Consider the following 20,417-nt stretch of genomic DNA (forward strand, 5'->3'; position numbering starts at 1 on the left):
CGAGAAGTGAGTAGAAAATTTCTACCTTACTGGTAAAATTTATGGATAGTTTAAATCTGTTGTCTGAAATACATGTAGACTCAAGAGGTTCTTTTCTGTTTATGTGTTTGTCTGTTTGGCTTGAATAGATCTGATGCAGGACTAATACAAGATGAGGTGCGAGTTCAACAGACAAGGTTATGATACAAAAGGAAAGCAACGCTGAGAACGCAGAGCTAGAAGAAACTCAGATTGTCAACCGGTGTCTCAGGTTCTTGATTAATCTCTAGCCTGTTACTTTGCATTGGATTAGGGCAAGAAATTAAAATATTTTCAAGAAATCATTCTTGAGATGTGCTATGTACAGAGCTTTTTGTATGTCAGGGGAGACACGAGCCAAAGGAAGACAAGACAAAACGGGGGGAAGGAACAATGATGGCCTAAGCAGGTGAGAGGTAGGGTAAAGGACAAACTATAAAATAACAAAACTGAGGGGCTTAGAGGTCACTGAAACAAAAGAGGAATAAGAAGGGCAAAAAACATAAACATACAGTATCGGGCTGCATTATGACACAGATCATAAGCATCATGCTTTAGCTGTATTGCAGTATAATAACTGCACTAATTTACTTCCCTTATTTTTTCCCAAGATTTCCTCAGATATTAAAGGATCAGTGTGCAAGATTTAGAGTGCTTCTTTAAGCATGTTTTCATCATTGTTGGGCGACCGTGGCTCAGGGGGTTGGGAAGCGTATCTGTAACCGGAAGGTTGCCGGTTTGATCCCCGGGCTCTCTGTCCTGGTCGTTGTGTCCTTGGTGCCTTGGGCAAGACACTTTACCCTACTGCCTACTGGTGTTGGCCAGAGGGGCCGATGGTGCGATATGGCAGCCTCGCTTCTGTCAGTCTGCCCCAGGGCAGCTGTGGCTACAACCGTAGCTTGCCTCCACCAGTGTGTGAATGTGAGAGTGAATGAATAATGGCATTGTAAAGCGCTTTGGGTGCCTTGAAAAGCGCTATATAAATCCAATCCATTATTATTATTATTATTATTATATAACAACCTGTACCTGGGAATGACTGTGTTTCAGTACTCTAGAATGAGCCCTTCATACGTATACAGGAAGCAGCTCGTCTTCATTGGATATTGGCAGGTTTGGACCAACCAAATGCCAGAGGGCCTTTGTGTTTTTCTGTTGACTGTAAGTTTTTTGCTGGTTGCAGTCTCCAATCTGACAGCCAGATGTCACTAACACCTACACACCGGTCTTTAATGCAATATGCGTTTTTCTATTTTCAGGTCCCCAAAAATGTACCGGACCATATAGATTCGGGGGAAAACATAGTCTACTTATTGAAGCGCAAACCCGTTCAGTTTGAACATGAATGTGAACGAAACGCGATGACAAAATGTGATTTAAAAAAAATAAAAGCACCATTAGTGCTACACTTTTGAAAATGCCCCAAACTATTTCCCAGCAGTACAGCAGTCAAACTGTTCCACCGCCTCTACGTACAGTCATAAACAGTGGCATTTTTACATTGTTTCAAGTGGCTTTGCAGCTAACAAAACATAGATTTGAGGGGGGGTAAAGACACTATTAGACAGTGTAAAGCAGTGAATAACTAATGGTTCTATGGTTTGAGCCGACCGCGTCTATGCAACTATGTATGTGCGCATGTTTCCATGTGTGTGTCTCTGTGAGTGCCAGATGGACATTCAGTGTTGTTTCGGACACATGAAAACGATGGTATTTAAATATTTTCAAGTTATCAAAAAACAGCCATTGAACAGAATGTATGCCATGGCCTCTGACAATCAGTGATCAATGTTTTCTATAGCTCTCTATAGGCTTATATATATATATATATATATATATATATTTATTTATTTGTATTATATATAATATGTAGATTTATAAAAAAAATTTCATCTTAATTACAAGTAAGTGGCATTTTTTTTTATATTCATTATTGCAATGAATTGTTATCTAAGATGATTAAAAAAGACAGGTGAATTCTGTTTTGCTACGCAGTTATTTACAACAGTTTTAAAAAGCAAGCTCTCTGATATGGTATCTTTTCCCAGCGACTGGAAAAGATGGAGGATCTCAAATAACAACCAAACTGCCCATTTGAGTTGAACTGAATTGGAAATTGTCAAAGTTGGCCTTTATAGTTCAAATATCAGTTGCCTTTTACCGTGGAAAATAAATGCGTTCCCACATTTTTAAAGATTTTTACCCCACGTATTTCAAACGTCTCGCTCATTTCTTCTGCAAACGTCTGTAAGATCCCAGTTGTCAGGCTGAGAAACACTTTGTTAGGAAGCCATTTGAGATCTGCCCATGTATTTCTTTCTTTTTTTTCTCTATTTATCAACCTCACCCACTCGGCAAAATAAGTACTCATCACTTTGCTATTTAGAATTTCTACTGTCATGTTGATGCTGTTGATGAAGGGCTCCATGAATCACCACGTTTTTTTTTTTTTCTTTTACAAACCCCTGTGTAGTCTGTGTTTTGGAGGTTACTTCTGTTCTATATTGATTAACTCGCTGGTTTGGGGCGAGAAACCATTCTATAAGCATTTTCATTCATTTTGAGCAGTCCATGGCTGAGTAGTCCAAATGTTCAAGCTTACAGTTTTCTGGTCTTCTAAGGGTTATACTAGCTGGCACTCTTTGCAGGCAAGTTAAATTGATGACGACCGTGATGATGATTATGATGAAAACAATGTTTGTCGTCTTAGTAAGGCGCTGTTAAGGGGGTGTGGCTTATTGTCCAATGAAGAGAGAGCGGGAGCTAAGTAGTTTGGTTGTCTGTTTTTTGTTTTTTTTCCTCTCGTCGGCTGTGGTCATCATCTTTATCAATGTCATCATCATGATCAGTTTTATGGTCGTGTTCACAGCTCATTGTTCATGGAAATCTGTGCTGGCTTTCCCGTTGGTTCGATGATATCGTGATATTGGCATCCTCTCAAAAAAAAAAAAAAAAGAAAAGAAAGAAAATTAAAAAGAAAAGAATGCTGCAGGCAAGTGTGACGTCATAGTTGTCCATTGCTCTGTTTCTACACCGTTCGCTCCACAGTTGTATTCATCAGTCTTCTGTAAAATGAGTCAGTGGCAGCAGGAAATGTGAAATGATGATGCGGTGTGTGTGTGTGTGTGTGTTTCGTGTAAAAATGTGTTTCTCTGTATCTGAATATTTGAGCTTCTGTTGCTATGATCATGTACGTGCGGGTGTGTGAGAATATATATAGATCTTTTTGTATGTAAGTGTGTGTTTGGGTCTTTGTCGAAGTCCTAGTATGTTTGTGTGTTGTTAAGGCACGGCAGGTGTTTTTTGGTTTTCAGGGCAGTCCAGAAGAGACCACTGCAAGGCCGGGGTGTCGGAGGGAGGCGTGGCCAGCATGCACAGCTTTGGGGCAGTCTGGCGTCAGGACGCGGCCATTCTCCCCCACACTTCCTGTGATGGACAGACGAGCCTTGTTCCGCATGGCTTCAGAAAAAGACAGCTACATGAGGAGAGATGAAAGGGAGTACAGGAGAAGGGGAGGAAATAGCAGAGTGGAGATATCGTTTGTGAAAAAGAAAACACTCTCATAGACAGAAACACTGCACAGCAAATGCAACAACAACTAAAACGACAACTTTCTGTAAAAACACATGCACAAAAAGCACTTACACATGCATGTGCCTGTACACACACTACACATATTAGGCTCACAAATACAAAAAAAAGGTCTCAGGGCGTGATCACGTAGACATATAAAATATTTGAAATAGTTAAAATTATATTGAGAAGGTTTTGCTATTTGTAGTTTGTACATAAGCAAACCAGTGCTATAGGAACCAAATAAAGGATTGAATTAATTATCAAGCTAATCAGAGGAAACTCTGATGATGGATTCTTCTTTTAAATAATTGATCAAATAAAAATTTGAAACATTTGCCGCTTCTCAAACTGATCATGTACTTAATTTCCCTTTTACACTTGTTATTGTTATTATTATTCAGTACATGTCTTTGTATTCAAGGGTGTTTAACAAAAGTAACAAAGACATTAGCCTGTGGTTTGGAAAATTCTAGTCAGCATCTTTTTGATCCCTCTAAAAAGACCATTAGATCAACATATAAGGAAAACACATTACAATAAGAGACACAAGTGCTTGGTTGTAGGAATAGAAGCTGTAGTAGTAAATGAATGAATAAGGAGCAACCCAGTAGATAAAGTTATTCATCAGTTCTACCCTAATAATGCCTGATGCTCGATTTTATAAAATTAAAAATGATTATTTACCAAATACCCAGCTGGGAGACGCTACTTAACTCAGCAGTTCCTTATTACTTCAGGATTGCTTCACCGTAACCTCCCCTTCAGGTGTCCCCTCAATTAAAGTAGTTAGTAAAGTCATACGTAGCTAAATAAGTCTCTTATTGTAAAATGCTGACCAAATATGAGACATGAAGCTTGTTCCTTTTTTTTAAATTATTAAACAAACCAAAATAAAAAAAAGGGTCATGGATTTCAGTTCAATAGCCTGGAAAATATCAAATTTTGAAATTGCACTTGTTAAAGGTGACCTGTAGAGTTCTAGTGTAAACAAACTTCAGAATCAGAATCAGAATACTTTATTGATCCCTGGGGGAAATTATTTCCATTTAAAAAGAAAAAGTTTATTCATTACTTTTTAAAAACTTTCATTCATTGAGGCTGTGGGAGCGTTATAAAAGCTGCTAATAAAAGAATGTAGGCTTCTTGTTATGTGACATCTTGACTGAGTGTGCTATGTAATGCACGCATCTGCAAGCAGCTTTGCATCCCACCTCCAATCCATCTCCTCCTTTCTTGTTGTGTCCGACTTAATCAATAATTTGCTGTCCTTAATGCCTGCTTAGATCCATATCAAGGCTCTTGTTTGTGCTCAGCCTTCCTGCAGCTTTCCTATATGCAGATGAAACGGCAGGGAGGAGTGCTCTCCCTGACTTATGCTTTCCACATATGCGTGAGAAAGGCTAGGGAAGTCCCAGAAGAGAGCCATGCCCTCCAAATATAAACCACTGCAAATGGAAATAACATCTTTACACCACAGTGGTGCTGACTGAACTCTAATTTACATTTTACTTGCTAGCACTTCTTCTCTTTTTTGTGAATTGCTGTGCTAAGCGATTACTAGCAAGAGTACATGTGCATTCTTGTGCATGATGCAAACAAAATAAGCAATCATACATTGTGGTACTAATGATAAAAAACTCCACAGGAAACCTTTAAGTTTGTTTTTGACACCAAATTAGAGGTTATCTAGAGAACGATGTAAAATGTTTTGATTTGATGTTAGTATTCATTTGTATTTTAGAAAAAAAATGCTCTAATTCTCTTTTTGAATTACCTTAAACAGATGAGGTGTGAAAGCACCCTAAACTGCACATTCAAATCTCATTAAGAGGCTACCACGCTGTGCAAATGCTACTGTAGCATACAGAGGCAGGCAACAATCCACAAACATGTACACTATAGACAAGAAGGGTTTGTGTTGTAGACAACTGCATTTCATAGGTGACCATGCGTTTTTGGGTTCTGGGTTTCAGTAACCTGACAGACTCGGGTGTGGATTTGGAAGGATAGGATTGAAATGGTGAGGACTTTGGAAAGACAGAGGGAAAATGGGAAGGAGTGATTTTTCTTCCAGGGTTTCAAATTCATAGAGAGGGAGTGACTGGCTATACTGCTCAGAGTCGGGTGACACTTCACACAGATGAGCTACTCTGGGATGTTTTGTTTTCTTAAAATTTCTCGCCTGCTAAATCATGTTAGAGGTTTTCAAACTGAGTACAGTGAACATCTAGAGGCAATAATCTGTTTAAACGATGCTGGCAAAGAAAAATAATACATTCTTAATCTTAAACTTCGAGTCAGGTGTTCTTGTGTGAACTTTTGTATACCTGAATTACAAGATAACATCTGAAAATAATGTTGTGTATTATTTAATTCCCCTTTCTGTTGTATGGCTTTCTTATTTTAAGGGTTGTGAAGTGTAGAATTAAAGAGAAGATGTGGAATTTTTAAATAACCTATACATTTAATTTCTTTTGTGTGGTACCACTGCTCTTTGAAATATTCTTGTACGACTGATAGCAGACCATAATCATTTGGGGAATTGCTGTTAACATCAGTGTTGTTACTTTTGAGTGTGGTCCAAAATGGTCCGCTGTGAAAGTGGTTTGTCTTTGGTGAATTCTCCATCGTATTCAAAACTGTCAGTTTATGTGAAGAGCCAACATTCAGTGCGCATTTAGCTCTCCTTATTTTTGCATCCTCTGTATCGATTTTGCTACTTTCCTCAAGGTGAACATCAAGTATGACCTCATAATGCCTCTAAATGGTTTCCTACGCACTGAAATGTTCAGTGTTTTCTATTCACTTTGGTTAATTGCTCCTTTATATAACAATAAACATGAGTCATGTTGCAACCACATCACAGAGTAGCTGTTCCATATGAAGTACTTGCTTCATCAATTATTCGTCTGCATTAAAACTAAGTAAGTAACCGGGCTGTTTTGAAATTGTCAGAGCTGGAAAGCCAAAGTGCCTTTTTTGTCTGTCTGCAGTAAGGATGCACAACTCCAGGTATTGGATGACACAATAGAGATGTAGAGTAGATGATACACAGTATCAACTAAAAGCCAGCAGAGATGAGACTGGTAACTTGGAACTTTCTCTCCAATGTGTGCCTTTGTATTGTTTTTGTATAAATTTCTCTATATTTATTCCTGCTGTCTGCTATTTATATTTTATTCTGGCACAGTTGGTATTGTACAATGACAATAAAGGGCTATTCTATACTTTTTAGCACAAAGGATTTCCATTGTGTTCACCTGTACAGGAACCTTAGTATACACCCACCAGCCAATTCACAAGGTACACCTTGCTAGCACTGGATTGGATCCAGTTTTGCCTTCAGAGCTGTATTAAATTTTGTGGCATAGATTCAATAACGTGCTGGGAACATTCTTCAGATTTTTTTAATCCTCATTTTCATGATAGCTTTACATGGTTGCTGCACATTTTTTGCGTCTGTTCCAGCACACCCAAAAGATGCTCTATTGGATTGAAATCTGATGACCGTGGAGGCCATTTGAATACAGTGAACTTATACTCATATTCAAGAAACCAGTTTGATATGATTCAAGCTTTGTGACATGGTGTATTATACTGGTGGAAGCAGCCATCAGAAGATGGGTACACTCTGCTCAGAAAAAGAGATGGACATGGTCAGACACTGTACTCAGGCTGGATATGGTGTTTAAATTTCCCAAGGTGTGCCAAAAAATATCCTCCACACCATTACACCACCAGCAGCAACATGAAACTTTGATACAAGGCAGGCTACCATCTAAATGTTTAGGAGAAAATGAGACTCTTCAGATTTGATTCACTGTTGCTTTCCTGTGTTAACTCAAAGCAGTGGGATGATAGTGTGGGAAAAGTCCCAGTGGATCAGCAGTTTCTGAAATCACTTTTGAATTTCAGGAGGTGTCTTGGCCATGTCCACCTGCCTACATGCATTCAGTTGCTGTCATGCGATTGGCTGATTGGATTATTGCATTAATAATAACTGAAAAGGTATACCTAACAAACAATGTGGTAGTTGGAAAATTTAGCTTTTACGTACGTCAATATCTGTATTCATCTTTCCACTTGAAATTAAGATAAATGGAAAAATAAAGTTTTTACAGACAAAAGATATATAAATTAATTAATTAATTAATAAAAGCAATTAAAAGCTACTGTTGGCTTAAAAAAGATCACCTTGTCATTTTATATTTCCCTCAAGAATTTGTACTTCTACAGATTAAGGTAATTTTTCAGGGGGAATGTGGCGCAGCAGCAACTTTGCTGAAGCTTTCAGAAGACCAGACATGCTCTAAATTAGTTTGAATTGGCTCAACACTAACTGGTCTTAAGAGGGACCAAACACAAATTTCTATCTGCGTTCATGTGCTATTAACAACCCACTCTACCCATTTGTCTGGTATTGCAGTGGTGCTAGAGGGAGTAATGAGATGTCTAGTTATGCTGAAAGAACGGACATCTACAGTTATAAAAATATCTTAATAATGCTTTTCTTCATAAGATGTCTGCCACATTTTGGGTAAAAATATTTTAAGTCAGACCCAAATCCACGGTAATTGGTGTCCGCACACTAGCTAATTAATTTGTAGCTGGAAGCAGTCACAGATTTTAATGAGGGCTACCAAATTAACAAACTTTTGCTCTCATGATGGTGTAAAACTGAAAATAGATAATCCCTAAAACCTTGTGAAAGTTTAACCAAGAAAACACATCAGCAGAAGAGGCTAACAAAGACGTTTTTAGCATTAATAAACTTGAAACTTTTAAAGAAGGGACTCAAGATGTCACATGTGAAATAAGATAATAAACCAACACCATTAATTACGGTAATTAATATATAAATAATTAATAAATAATATATTCATTAATTTATTCATTCAAAATAAAAAGGTTCTAAAAAATCAAAATGTATTTAATGCTGGAGTTGTGCATCGCGGCTTCAATATGTTATTTGAAAATTACAATGCAGGTGCCTAGTCATTAACCAAGAGCATCATCACCACTGTCATCATCATCATCACCATCATGATCATCTGCAGCCAAAGACGATGGAACCAAATCTGCGGTCACATAAATCTAACCCCAGTCTAGCCCAGGGTGACGTAACCATGACAAAACGCAAACCAAATTTAAACCCAAAAGTCTAAGAAAATATTCTGCCAATAAATAAATAAATAACCAAAACTGCCAAAATTAAGCAGAAAACATAAAAAAAAAATTAAAAAGTATATTGGTTCCACAATGCTTGACCACATACTCATCACCACATGAAGAACAACACGGTTGCGTGGGGCTGCTGCGACAGCCTCGTCGGTACAAAATCTACAGCACCACCACCATGTTCAACACCACCATTACCCCACCTATACGGGAGCCTCTAAATCCTACCCCTATATCTTGACCCCCTCGGAGCCGTACACGTTGTACCCCTCCCTATAAGTGGCTAGATTCTGGGTGCTGGGGGAGGGGCTGGGGCAGTGGGGGGGGCTAAGGTCCACCTTCATGCGCTTGGCTTCGGCCCGTGACTTGTAGCAGAACTCGACCAGGGCCACCAGCATTGCCAGGCCCAGGCCGCCCACAAGGATGTAGAAGACCCCAGCCACGTTGGACAGGCTCAGAGCCTGGGACGACTTGTCCTGAAGAGATGGGAGGGAGGGAGGATTCAAGGAACATGTGTTTAAAAGATGAAAGGGTAGTGGCAGTAGGACAGGTAGAGGAGAAGTGGTGGGTAGACAGGAAGGAAGAGTAGAGAAGACGGGGAAAAGTGAGGTGAGACGTTGAGTAGGCTCAAGGTGAGAGCAGTAAAAGGAGAATGGTGCAATGAGGAAGGTGGAGACAGAATAGGGAATGATCAGAGGGAAAGGGAAAATGAGGGAAAAAGCAGACAAAGAAAAGCAGATACAGTAAGTTAGACACAGAGAAATGGAGATTATACCAGATAAATTAATATGGTTACAGGTACTGAAGTTATGGTATTATCATAAATGATCACAGTAATACAGTCTACTTATTATAAACTGACATACTACTCATATAAAACTTTAATCTCTACTGCCACCACATCTGCTACTCCACAAATACTGTATACTACAAATCTATCATTACAGCTACAAAACATTCAACAGTTCTAGAAATGTTACAGTGTGCAAAATAGTGCAGCAAGAGTGAATTATTTGTAGAGCAAGTTTTTAATCTGAGCGGGGATTTTACTTTGCTCTATGTTTTGGAAAAGCTCCTACTTTAGTTAAACTTGAAAGCAACTCCCATGTCAAATATTTATAGCAGGGCAAAAAAAACCCAAAACTGTTGAGCAACAATTTTTAGGTTTAATTTTGAAATAATTTGAATATAATTTTGATTAATGTTTTTAACAGGGGAGGTATTCAGTATGAACTCCCTGGTCTGTTATTTCCCAGTTGCTTTGTAATTGTAATTCATTGGTAATTTAGATCCATTTATACAAATACTAAAGCGTAATTATAGAAGATAGTTTTTGTTTTGTTTTGTTTTTAGCTTAGCTTATAGCTCATTATATTATTTATTAGTGATATAAACTCTATTAATGATAAATGCAACATTCTGTTTTTACCTGATTAAAAATGTATATATATTTGTGTAGCTGGGCTCCTGTCCACACTCCAGAACTGATTTTACAGCATGTCAAAATGAGTGTAGCAGCTGATCATTGCATTTTATTTTGACTGACTTCTTTCAACAAAAGTTTTGAGGAAATAATAACAATCTAGACATTATGGAAACATTCTTAAATTAATAGAAAACAAGGGAGCTGATCGCTGATTAAATCTCAAATATAAAATGGAGAGACAGTAATTGCAACAAGTTAATATTGCTGATGCATAAGAATCAGTGCCATTCTCATGTGGAATGGACTAGCATATGAGATTAAAACAGAAACATGGAAGTGAAGATTGTTGATTTTACATATTTTAATATATTTCAACATAACTGATGTGAAGATGGAATTGCCTCAGATTGCTACAGAGACTGAAGAAGACTGTTGTCTTCATTTGTATTTAAAATTAGGTAAATGTGGTCCACCATCCAAAAAGACTCCTTTAATTTTAATGTGGAGCACGTTCAAGAAATATCTAAAGTGTTTAAAATGCTATTTCTAAGACAGTAGTTGCAGTATATTCATGATGAGAGTTTCAGGCTAGCGTTCTGCGGGCCACAGCAGCGTGAGACTGACCTTACTTCCAGAGTCCTTGGGTCCACACTCTCCCTTGTCATACCACCATTTGTTTTTCAGTTTGTCTAAGACGCCTGCTTCGCTCAGTTTCAAAACTGCAAGGTTTACTGGGGTTCTTCGCGTGTAAAAATAACATAAATAACATCATAGATCATGTTATTTTATGTTATTAGAGTATTTCTCATTTGCATTGCACATCTCAGTAACAAAGAAAAACTTTTGCTTAGATTGAGTGACCTAGCATGGATCCCACTGAATACATGTGTGTATGCTCGTTGAGGAGGGGCTGGGGGGAGCGAGGAGCTAAGGCGAGCTACAGACATATGAGTGGGACCCACCTTTGTCACTTCAGGTAACACACCCATGCTGCCCCAGCTCAACCTACAACAATCCAGAGGCAATTACTATTAAACCGGGACTATTGGCGTCAGGCTAGCTCTGTGTCACAACTGGGAGAGTGAGAAGTTCGCAAGCTTACTTTGCATGCGTTGAAGCAGAAATGATATTTTCTTTAAACTCTCCCTAATGCATATCATCAGAGAAAACAAATGGGTAGTTCTGTCTGTTGGTTGGTTGACTGTTTTGACACTTTTAGATATGAAATTTGGGGTGAGCATCAAAGGGATGATCCGTTGGCAGTCATCAACAATCAGTCATCATCGAAAACCTTCCAAAACCACGTTTATTTGAATACACATAGAAATACACTAACAGGAAGACTACTGCCAGTCCACCACTTTGGGCTGTGACTGAAACCGATGGACTGCTATGATATTTGGATGAAACTAGGCAATGAAATTCTTCCTAAAGATGAATTGAAATAATTCATCACAGAGTCAAAGTTTTATTTATTCAGTGTTTTGATTTGTGACAAAATCTAAATATATACACTGCTAATGATGGTTTCAATAATAGTTTATATAGTTGTGCATACTAACAATAATTAATATTAATTACATGACAAATAACAACTAATTAGCATGCATTTAGCTCAAAGCCTGTATCTAATTACAGCCACTAACAAGCATGTAGAATTTATTCCTGTTCAAATGAACTTGATAGACTGCATTTAAAATTTCTCAGTTTTCAAATTGACTAAAGGAATGAAACTTTTGTTAAAGATCCAGCTGAATACTTTTAGAAATTAAAATGTTTGACTCTTTAACACACTATAGAACTTTTTTTTGCTGAAAAATGTTCCAAATTGCTGAAATCACACATATCCTGTGATTGTTTTTCTAGTTTTATTAATTATTCATCTCTCCACCTGCCTTTAGTCAAACTGAGCCTCTCAGGGGGTGTCTGCATTTGACTCTAACCAGACTGTTTTTTTTCTACTCTTCCCAGAGCTGCCACTAGGGGGCAAATATTCCCGTCTTGACAGTAATTGCTCTCTTTATTATTCCAGCTATCCATCAGGGAAACCTCTTTCCATTACTTTGCACTCTGTCCTGTCAGAGGGACATTACCAGTTCAGTGCAAAGCACCTTTAAAATGGTTATCTTCGTGAGATGTGCTTGATTTATTTTGGCAGCTACTCAGAATAGGGATATTTTCCCATGCATTATAAAGAAAATGAGCATTTTCCCCCCTGATGATTCAAAATGAAAGTAGGATATATTTACATTTTCCAGCAATCGGGTTCTGGGTCTATACCAGGTCCAGCCAGCTGATTCATTTTAAAAGAAGTTATTTCAGGGGTTTTCATTGTATGTGTATCAACAAGCTTCAAAGTGCATTTGTCATTGTGTCTGAACTTATATATAAAGTCACAGACCGTGGACATCAGTGCAACCATGTGCCTATTTCTGCAACTGAAGGTTGTCTCAAGAGATTTAAGCTATCTCTTCTATCTCCCTGCTTGACTCTTTGCCAGGGCAGATGCATGTGTTACGCTCCCAGGACGGGGGCTGTCGCGAGCCACTCAGCTGGTGAGCAGCCCCTGTCACCTGGAGGTGGGGGGGGGGGCAGACAGAGAGGGCTAACCTTGGAATCCCCTCCCCCGCTGCCACATTCTCCTTTGTCATACCACCACTTGTTTTTCAATTTGTCCAACAGGCCCTGCTCGTTGAGTTTTAGCACGGCCAGGTTGACCGCGTTTCTTTAAGTAAAAAAGGAGGAACAGATAAGATAGTTTGGTCAGAGCAGAGGATGGAGGGACAAACAGACAAGATGGACGGGGGACCGTAGTCAGGAGAAGGAAAGGGAAAAGGAGGACAAGAGGGAGCAGAAATTAGGATGGGCTGAATTCACACATACAGGTGAGTTAGAGGGGGAAAACTGCACCCCGGACAACGCTCTCCCTTACTATCATTCTTTGACTTCTGGAATTTTTTCCAAATTTGTTTTGTGGTTTTACAAAAAAACCCTCTTGCGTTACTCTTCTGTATCTGGCTGCACTAACATCAGATGCTACCACAGTGAGTGTCAGATTACTGGTATAAAGTGTGTTAACCAGGTCTCTGTAAATGGACTGATTGGTAAATGGACTGATTCTTATATAGCGCTTTTCTACTCTCCCGGAGTACTCAAAGCGCTCTATACAACATGCCACATTCACCCAGTCACACCCATTCTCACAAGCACTATCTCTATACTGAGTGCTTTCTAACTACACTCACACACATTCATACTCCGATGGATGCATCGGAGAGCAACTTGGGGTTAGTATCTTGCCCAAGGATACTTGGCATGCAGACTGGAGGAGCCTGGGATCGAACCTCCAACCTTCCGATCAGTAGGTGACCTGCTCTACCTCCTGAGCTACAGTGTACTGATGAGGCGCTTGCCCCCTCCTGCTGCCCCCCTGCCGTCCTATTGCTCTGTGTGTGCACATTGTGTTTGTGTGGCCTCAGTTTCCTAAGGGCCTGCTTACTCCGTTAAAGGGACTGACCTCTAAACAAAATTCAGGGACACAGGGATAACTATTTGGCATCCGTACAGTGTGTGTTTGTCTGTATACCTAGCATGATTTTAATGAAATACAAAATGATTACTTGCCAATACTTCTTTTTTGATGTGCATGCAGTGTGTGGTCTTGAGTGTCTAAAATGTTTATGTTTAAGTAATTTAATTACATGTAAATTTTCCATGCAAAAAAGAACAAAAATGAATTGAATCTGTTTGAATGCAATTTACTTCATCAATACAATTTTTAGCAGGGGTGTCAAACATAAGGGTCAGATTCTGCCCCCCCACCCCCCATGGCCATACTACGCCAAAGTAACAATACAAAGACATTTCTATATTAGAAATATTTCTTAATGATGATTTATTAATTATGAATTACTCTCCAGTAATTGTAACTGCAGTCCGGGTAGCGAGCCACATGAACGTTTTTCTGTAATTTTACACATTTATTTATTTATGCTAACAGATTTCTTTCATTTACTACAGCAGCAATTTTTTTTATCACGTAGATCAACTGAGACATCAAATTGAAATTAAACTTCTTTTTCTTATTTTAAATGGGATTAAATGTGTAGTTAAACATCTTTACACTGACAGAAAAGGGAGTTTTGACTGTTTATGATGAAAGTGAGACGTATGTGCCCCATAATGTAAAATCAGTTTAACATCCTGGATTTATAGCAAACATCCATCCATCCATTTACTTCCACTTATCCTGAAGCCTAGCCCAGCTGTCATAGGGCGAGAGGCGGGGTACACTCTGGACAGGTCGCCAGTCTGTCGCAGGGCTACACAGAGACAGACAACCATTCGCACCCGCATTCACACTTTGGGCAATTTGGATTAATCAATTAACCTATCGCCACAAACTGCATGTCTTTGGACTGTGGGAGGAAGCTGGAGTACCCAGAGGGAACCCATGCAAACACGGGGAGAACATGCAAACGCCACACAGAAAGACCCCGGCCTGATGGTGGAATTGAACTCAGGACCTTCTTGCTGCGTGGCAATATTATTTGAAAAATCATGCTTCATGTTTACAAGGGCCAAGAGTTATGGTATGACGGTGTCATTTTCTGCTTTCTCTGCCACATCTCTGATTTTTACAGCTGCCCATGAACTCTTTCCTGTCATCCTCTTCTTGTGTGACTGTGCTCTGCTTTTGTTTGTGCGATGCTGATCGGCCATACTAATCTTTGCACAAAGGTCACAGCAGTCGCTGCGTACTTGTTTATTTGTCTGGTCCTTTGTCTGTGCACTTGCCTATCTGGAAGCACTATCTCATCTCTGACGGTTTGATGGTACACTGGTGTTAAGAGCTTAGAAACAATATTCGAGAGATTCGAGAAGAGACAGCGTTCTCTGGGGTGATCTAATCTGCCGGCCATGACTAATCTCATCAACATAAGAGGAATGGATGAAAACAGTTCAAAAAGATCTGTAAAGCATGATAATGACAGTCACATATTAAAAGTCACATCAAAAGGAGTCATATAGCAGAAAGTAAACAATATTATTAATGTTCAGCTCAATCATCAGAGTATTCATGCTCTTCATCATCATCATCATCATCATCATCACATCAAATGATTACTGCACCAGGAGGAGAGGCAGGCTCACCCGGCGTGCGCCCTCACAGCCTTGTGCAAGTCTGTGTTTCTGCAGACTGAGAACAGCCAGAGACAACCGTGGATAGTCCCAGGTATGTGTTACGGGGGAGCTTCCAAAGGAACCTATCCACTTGCTGTCTGTCACAATTTTCCCTCATAAACAGGAAAACTTTTTTTTTTCTCGTTTAAGAAAATAAGAGGTAAACTACAGGGCGACAGGGGTCTTGAGGAACTTTGCACCATGCACAGGGGAAAGTTATAGGACATGGTGTGAGGCTGATGTGCTGTTTGTGCTTTGCCTTTTATGTGGCAAATCTGAAATGCTGACAGAGATAGATGGAGGAGAGAGGAGTAAGCAAGTGGTCCAGCTTTGCTGAATTTAGTCAATTATTTTTTTCCTCAGCAGGCACTTGTCACATTGAGAAGACAAAGTTTCTTTACTGCTGTCACAGTCACCTGGAAAATGAATTATATGCATTGCTGAGGATATCGCAGTGAAACCTATTGAGACTGTTACTGTAAGCTCAAGTTAACAAGCCAGAGAAACAAATGTCTACTGAGGGAAAAACAAGATAAAATGACCAACTTCACTTTGTCATTTGTTTCCTCCATCTTATGGTTTCTATTTCATGTTGATGCACTTTTTCCTTTTAAAAAAACTACTACTAATTTTTCTGTTTGTTGGGCTTTAATTTGAGATTGTTCAATTATCTATTAATTTAACTGGTTTAAAGATTGAAACTGTGTCTTTCTTTTGTTTGTGGATCAGTGTTTTTCCTGTATTATATTTACTTTGAATTCCCCCCATTGGACAGGCCCCTCTGCTTCCTGTTCCTCACTTTTTTTCTTTTCCTGGTTGTCTATAAATTCCCCCCGTGGCTCTGGATGGAGTGGCAGCAGTCTGAGGTTCTGCCTCTCCTCGTGGTCATTCTCTGGTAATAAATCTCTTTTTTAATCATTGTCATCATCAGTATCATGGAACAGTGAGATGATAGCAGACAAATGAACAGAGTTACCTGGAAGGTGGCCCTGTGGAGAAAAGGTGGTTGAAAATAGCAACAAAAAAGAAAGGAAGGACACAAGCACAAAGCGACGTATGGATGACAGCGACACAGGACAAAGACGGTGGAGGTGACATGCTTTGATTTAACAGATGGCAGAAGTGAGAGCAAAGAGAGTCGAACAGAATTACAAACAATACAAAAAGGAAGGCAGAAAGTGGGGGAAAAAAGAAATTAAGGTATTAACAAAAGAAACCATGACTAAACAAATGATTTGCATGTTTAACACATTTATCGAAGTCACTGCTGCTCGGTAAAAACATATAACTGCCAAGTGCCTATCCCATAAATCCATAAATTGTGTTAAATCAATAACATTTACTGTTAATTTGGGACTTTACGCTTGCGAGAATCAATCAATGTCCACTTTGGTCAATTTTTACAATTCTTTGGTTGAGAAATTTTCACCAGACAGCAGTGAGAGGTTGATTTAGGTCAAGTATAAAAGGCACAGCAGGGTAGGTGGAATATCGCAGCAATAGTCCAGTATCAGCGTCGTTACTGTTTCCTATTGTTACACTATTCCACCCACCTTAACTGTGAGCCTTTCGGTGTTGCAATGCCGTATCCTTTGGAGTCCAGGTTGCCTCCGACTTTCATGGTATCACAAGGCTTTCGCTGCTCCGTGTATTCGTTCATGGTGGACTCGAGAAGGAAGGCGTACTTCCCCTTGGACTTTCGGACCCTTGCCACACCTTCTGCTGTGGTTTTGGTGAAGACAGTTGGCTCAGCGGATTTCATATATGACCACATCTTCTCGTATACAGCTATTTTGGATCTCTAGCATGGAAGAGGAGCAAAGGGGAGAAAGGAAAAGGTTAACAGGAAATTAACGGGTATAAATTCACAGTTATAGGAGCAAATTTTCCCTAAAATGATGTGGAAGCCAGCTGTCAAGGAAGCTACGTTGTAGCTCTTCACTGTATATATTTCAGCCGTTTAACAAAAATAAATGAGTCCCACTAACAAATACTGCCTGTTTGTTGCTAAGTTATTGGTGTTCTCCAAAAAACAAACAAACACACAACACACATTTGAGCTGCATCATTGCCCTGGTTATGTTCTTCATTACCTTTAACACAGGTTTTAAGTCAATCCCACCTCAAAAACTCTAGAGGTGGATGTATTTGAATTTGCCGCTGATTGATGCCAAACACATTGCTCTTAAACTTGATTGGGGAAGGTTAACAAAAATGAAAACAAAATTCCATTTTTGTGACCTATTTGAAATGGATTTATGCTTCAGGAATGAGTAGAAATTAATTGGTTTTCAGCTGCAAGAAAATATAGAACAATGCCTGCCAGTCTTTTTCTTTTACAAATATTACTTTGAACAGTGTGCGGACATTATCTAATTAATTATTCAAATCGACATGCTGACCTTAGTGCTGACTTTACTGACGCAAAAAGGAGGCTGTTAATCCATGTTAACAATCCATGTTTCCACTGGATTTGATTTGTTGCTACAGATGCTACAGCTTCAAATGATGTGAAGCTGACTTTTCATCTTTTGGTCCCTGAGTAAAATGATGCTGTTGATGGTGTGCTGTGTCTTCTATCTTCAATGTTTATCTCATGGTGTATAATCACATTTCCTGTATAACCACATTTAAATTATGACATGGTGCAGATGCTGACAAGTCAAGCATCAGTCTTACTTTTTACTGGAATACTTGTACACTAAGCTGGTGTGTGGTTATGAATTTAGGACTGAGTACAGTACAAAAGTCTTCAGCCACCACTTATTTCTTTATATTTTGTCTTGAACAAACCAGACGTTTTTGGACTTTGGCTGCTTTTTCACTCATTTTCAGTCCACTCTTTGTACCTGGCTATTTTCAGAGGAATGTTGTGTTTTTTAAAACCACTTACTGTGGTTGAATCATTCAAGCATACAGAATATGCCGAACCTAATGGGTGAACCAGTGTTGTAGCTACATATATAACAAAATGTATCTTTAGGCACTTTGTTACTATTAGCATAGCCTATTAAAAAAAATTATAATTATTTGCAATTTCTTTACTTGAAACTTGAATCTATGAAAAATTCCAAAATAACTTCAAGCATATAAACTGTGCTTTTGTACCAATATGGTGATACCCAAAGAGCCAAAAACCTGGCATATCTCCACATGTTATACAGTGTTTCCTTAAAGACACATAATGGAAATGACAGAGACAGAAGTGGCAGGCCTAAAAAACTACAAGACGAACCAGGGACAAAAAGCAGGGGTATGTCACATCACTGAAAAAAGACTGAATATCAGTGGCGACGGGTCATATGGGGTGATGAATCCAAATTGAAATTTTTGGGTTCAATCAATTTGAAGACAGAGGAGGTCAGGCGAGAGCTACAACAGTGAGTGTCTACAGCCATCTGTAAAACATTTCAGACAGTGGTGCTGGGGATCTTGTCAGAACTGATGGAATTATGAATGCATTGAAGTATTTTCAGATCTTGATCCACCGTGCTGTACTAGCTGGAAAGTGTCTGATTGACATCAGCTTGTTTTTTCAACATCACAATGATCCCAAACACACTGTCAATGCAGTAAAAGCACACCTGGATATCGGTCATGGATTGGTCTCCCCAGAGCCTGGACCTCAACATCCATGAAGCAGTGTGGGATCGTCTTGTGTGGTCATATCAGATATTGGCTTTTGAGCTTATTATAATTGTACAAACTCTGTTGCACATATTTCAGTAAATAAATTCACCAGTTTCTTAGCAAAATACAAAGAAATGAAAGGTGGCTTAAGACTTTTGCACAGCATTGTATATAAACTCTATTATATTTATTTATAATGTGTACTGTATACATCCTACATATGTCTGTGGTCTTGTAATTCTGCACGTCGGTCTGTGTGTATATATGTGAAATGATTTGTTTGCTTGTGTGTGTGAACTGCGTGTACTCAAGAGTGAAAATAACAAGCAGAGGAGTCAAACTGTCATCCTCCACCAGCGCACTGCTTCTTTCTTCTCTTTCACTCCTGGTGATAAAGTGTTATTCTGTCGCTCTTCGAGCAACAAGCCAGGGCCTCAGCCACTGAAACCAGCACCCGGGGAATGATATGTGTGCGTATCAGTGTGCTGCTAGTGCGTGACGGACACCTATCCCATAATAATGTCACACACATCAAAAGGCTCCGCCTCTCTTCATTCAACCCTCTCTTTCTCTTCATTTTTCTCCTTCCATTTCTTCCTCTGTCTATCACAGTTTCTCACCACCCCCTCCTGTACACCTCCAGCCCATCTATCCAAGCCCCCACCTATCAAAGAAAGTGAGACCGAGAGACGCCGATAATAAACGCGCGCGTACAAAGCGCCGTCTAGCCTTGGAGGGATGGATGTGTGACAATAAGGTGTGACTCTTTCCAGATTCTTTAACAATGAGCGTAGCTGTGAAAGAGGAAAATGGATGCTGCAAGTCACCTTCAGGCATGCACAATATGGAAACGCTTTTAAACATACATGGACGCACGTACCATGTTTCTGCGCGTTACAAAACGCCACTTAAACTTGCTTACACATATAAAACACATGCATAAGTTGCTTTATGTGCACACGATATTGTATGTACACATCCACGGTCACACAAACACACTTGCATGCACACACAAGATAATTAATGGTGGTGGCGAATCCCCCTCAGCTGTGGGAGAGTAAATTGCTTTTTCACCCTCCACAGATTTCAGCCTGCTCGTTATGTTGATGATGCCAGAGCGACTAACAGAGGCACAAACTGCCTGCTACATTCTCCCCCCTTTCCTCCTCTGTCTCCAGACACAAATACCAGTGCACACATTCCTACAGAGCAGAACTGTTTATATACACATAACATGCACAGGAACAAAAACAAATCTTAATAATTGTGTGAAGCAAAAGGGAAAGAAAAAAAATAGGATTGTGTGCATGTTCATGTGTGTCAACTATTAGCACTGACTGGAAGCCACATAGGTGAAGAGGTCAAAGGGTGAAGGTGTAATTGGGGCTTCTTTACCCCACTCTGC

General features: G+C 39.4%; 1 protein-coding gene across 6 annotated transcripts in view; it reads right to left on the reverse strand.

The window, feature by feature from the left end:
- Positions 1 to 2,334: 2,334 nt before the first annotated feature.
- The window catches only part of gria4a (glutamate receptor, ionotropic, AMPA 4a), a 107,866-nt gene continuing 89,783 nt past the window's right edge, over positions 2,335 to 20,417 (reverse strand). Inside the window, exons 15-18 of one of the 6 annotated variants that reach the window (XM_085131472.1) lie at positions 16,936 to 17,183; positions 10,823 to 10,937; positions 9,111 to 9,248; positions 2,335 to 3,493 (exon numbers count right to left, since the gene is read on the reverse strand). In XM_085131472.1, coding sequence (XP_084987598.1) covers positions 3,329 to 3,493; positions 9,111 to 9,248; positions 10,823 to 10,937; positions 16,936 to 17,183 — 666 coding nt within the window. In that variant the 3' untranslated portion in view covers positions 2,335 to 3,328. Of the gene's footprint in view, positions 3,494 to 9,000; positions 9,249 to 10,101; positions 10,938 to 12,808; positions 12,924 to 16,935; positions 17,184 to 20,417 lie in introns of those variants that run through there. The other 5 variants (XM_085131473.1, XM_085131476.1, XM_085131478.1 and 2 more) reach the window with 5 other exon arrangements.

The sequence above is a fragment of the Neolamprologus multifasciatus genome, chromosome 14 (assembly GCF_963576455.1).
Source record: "Neolamprologus multifasciatus chromosome 14, fNeoMul1.2, whole genome shotgun sequence".
Classification (NCBI taxonomy): Eukaryota; Metazoa; Chordata; class Actinopteri; order Cichliformes; family Cichlidae; genus Neolamprologus; species Neolamprologus multifasciatus.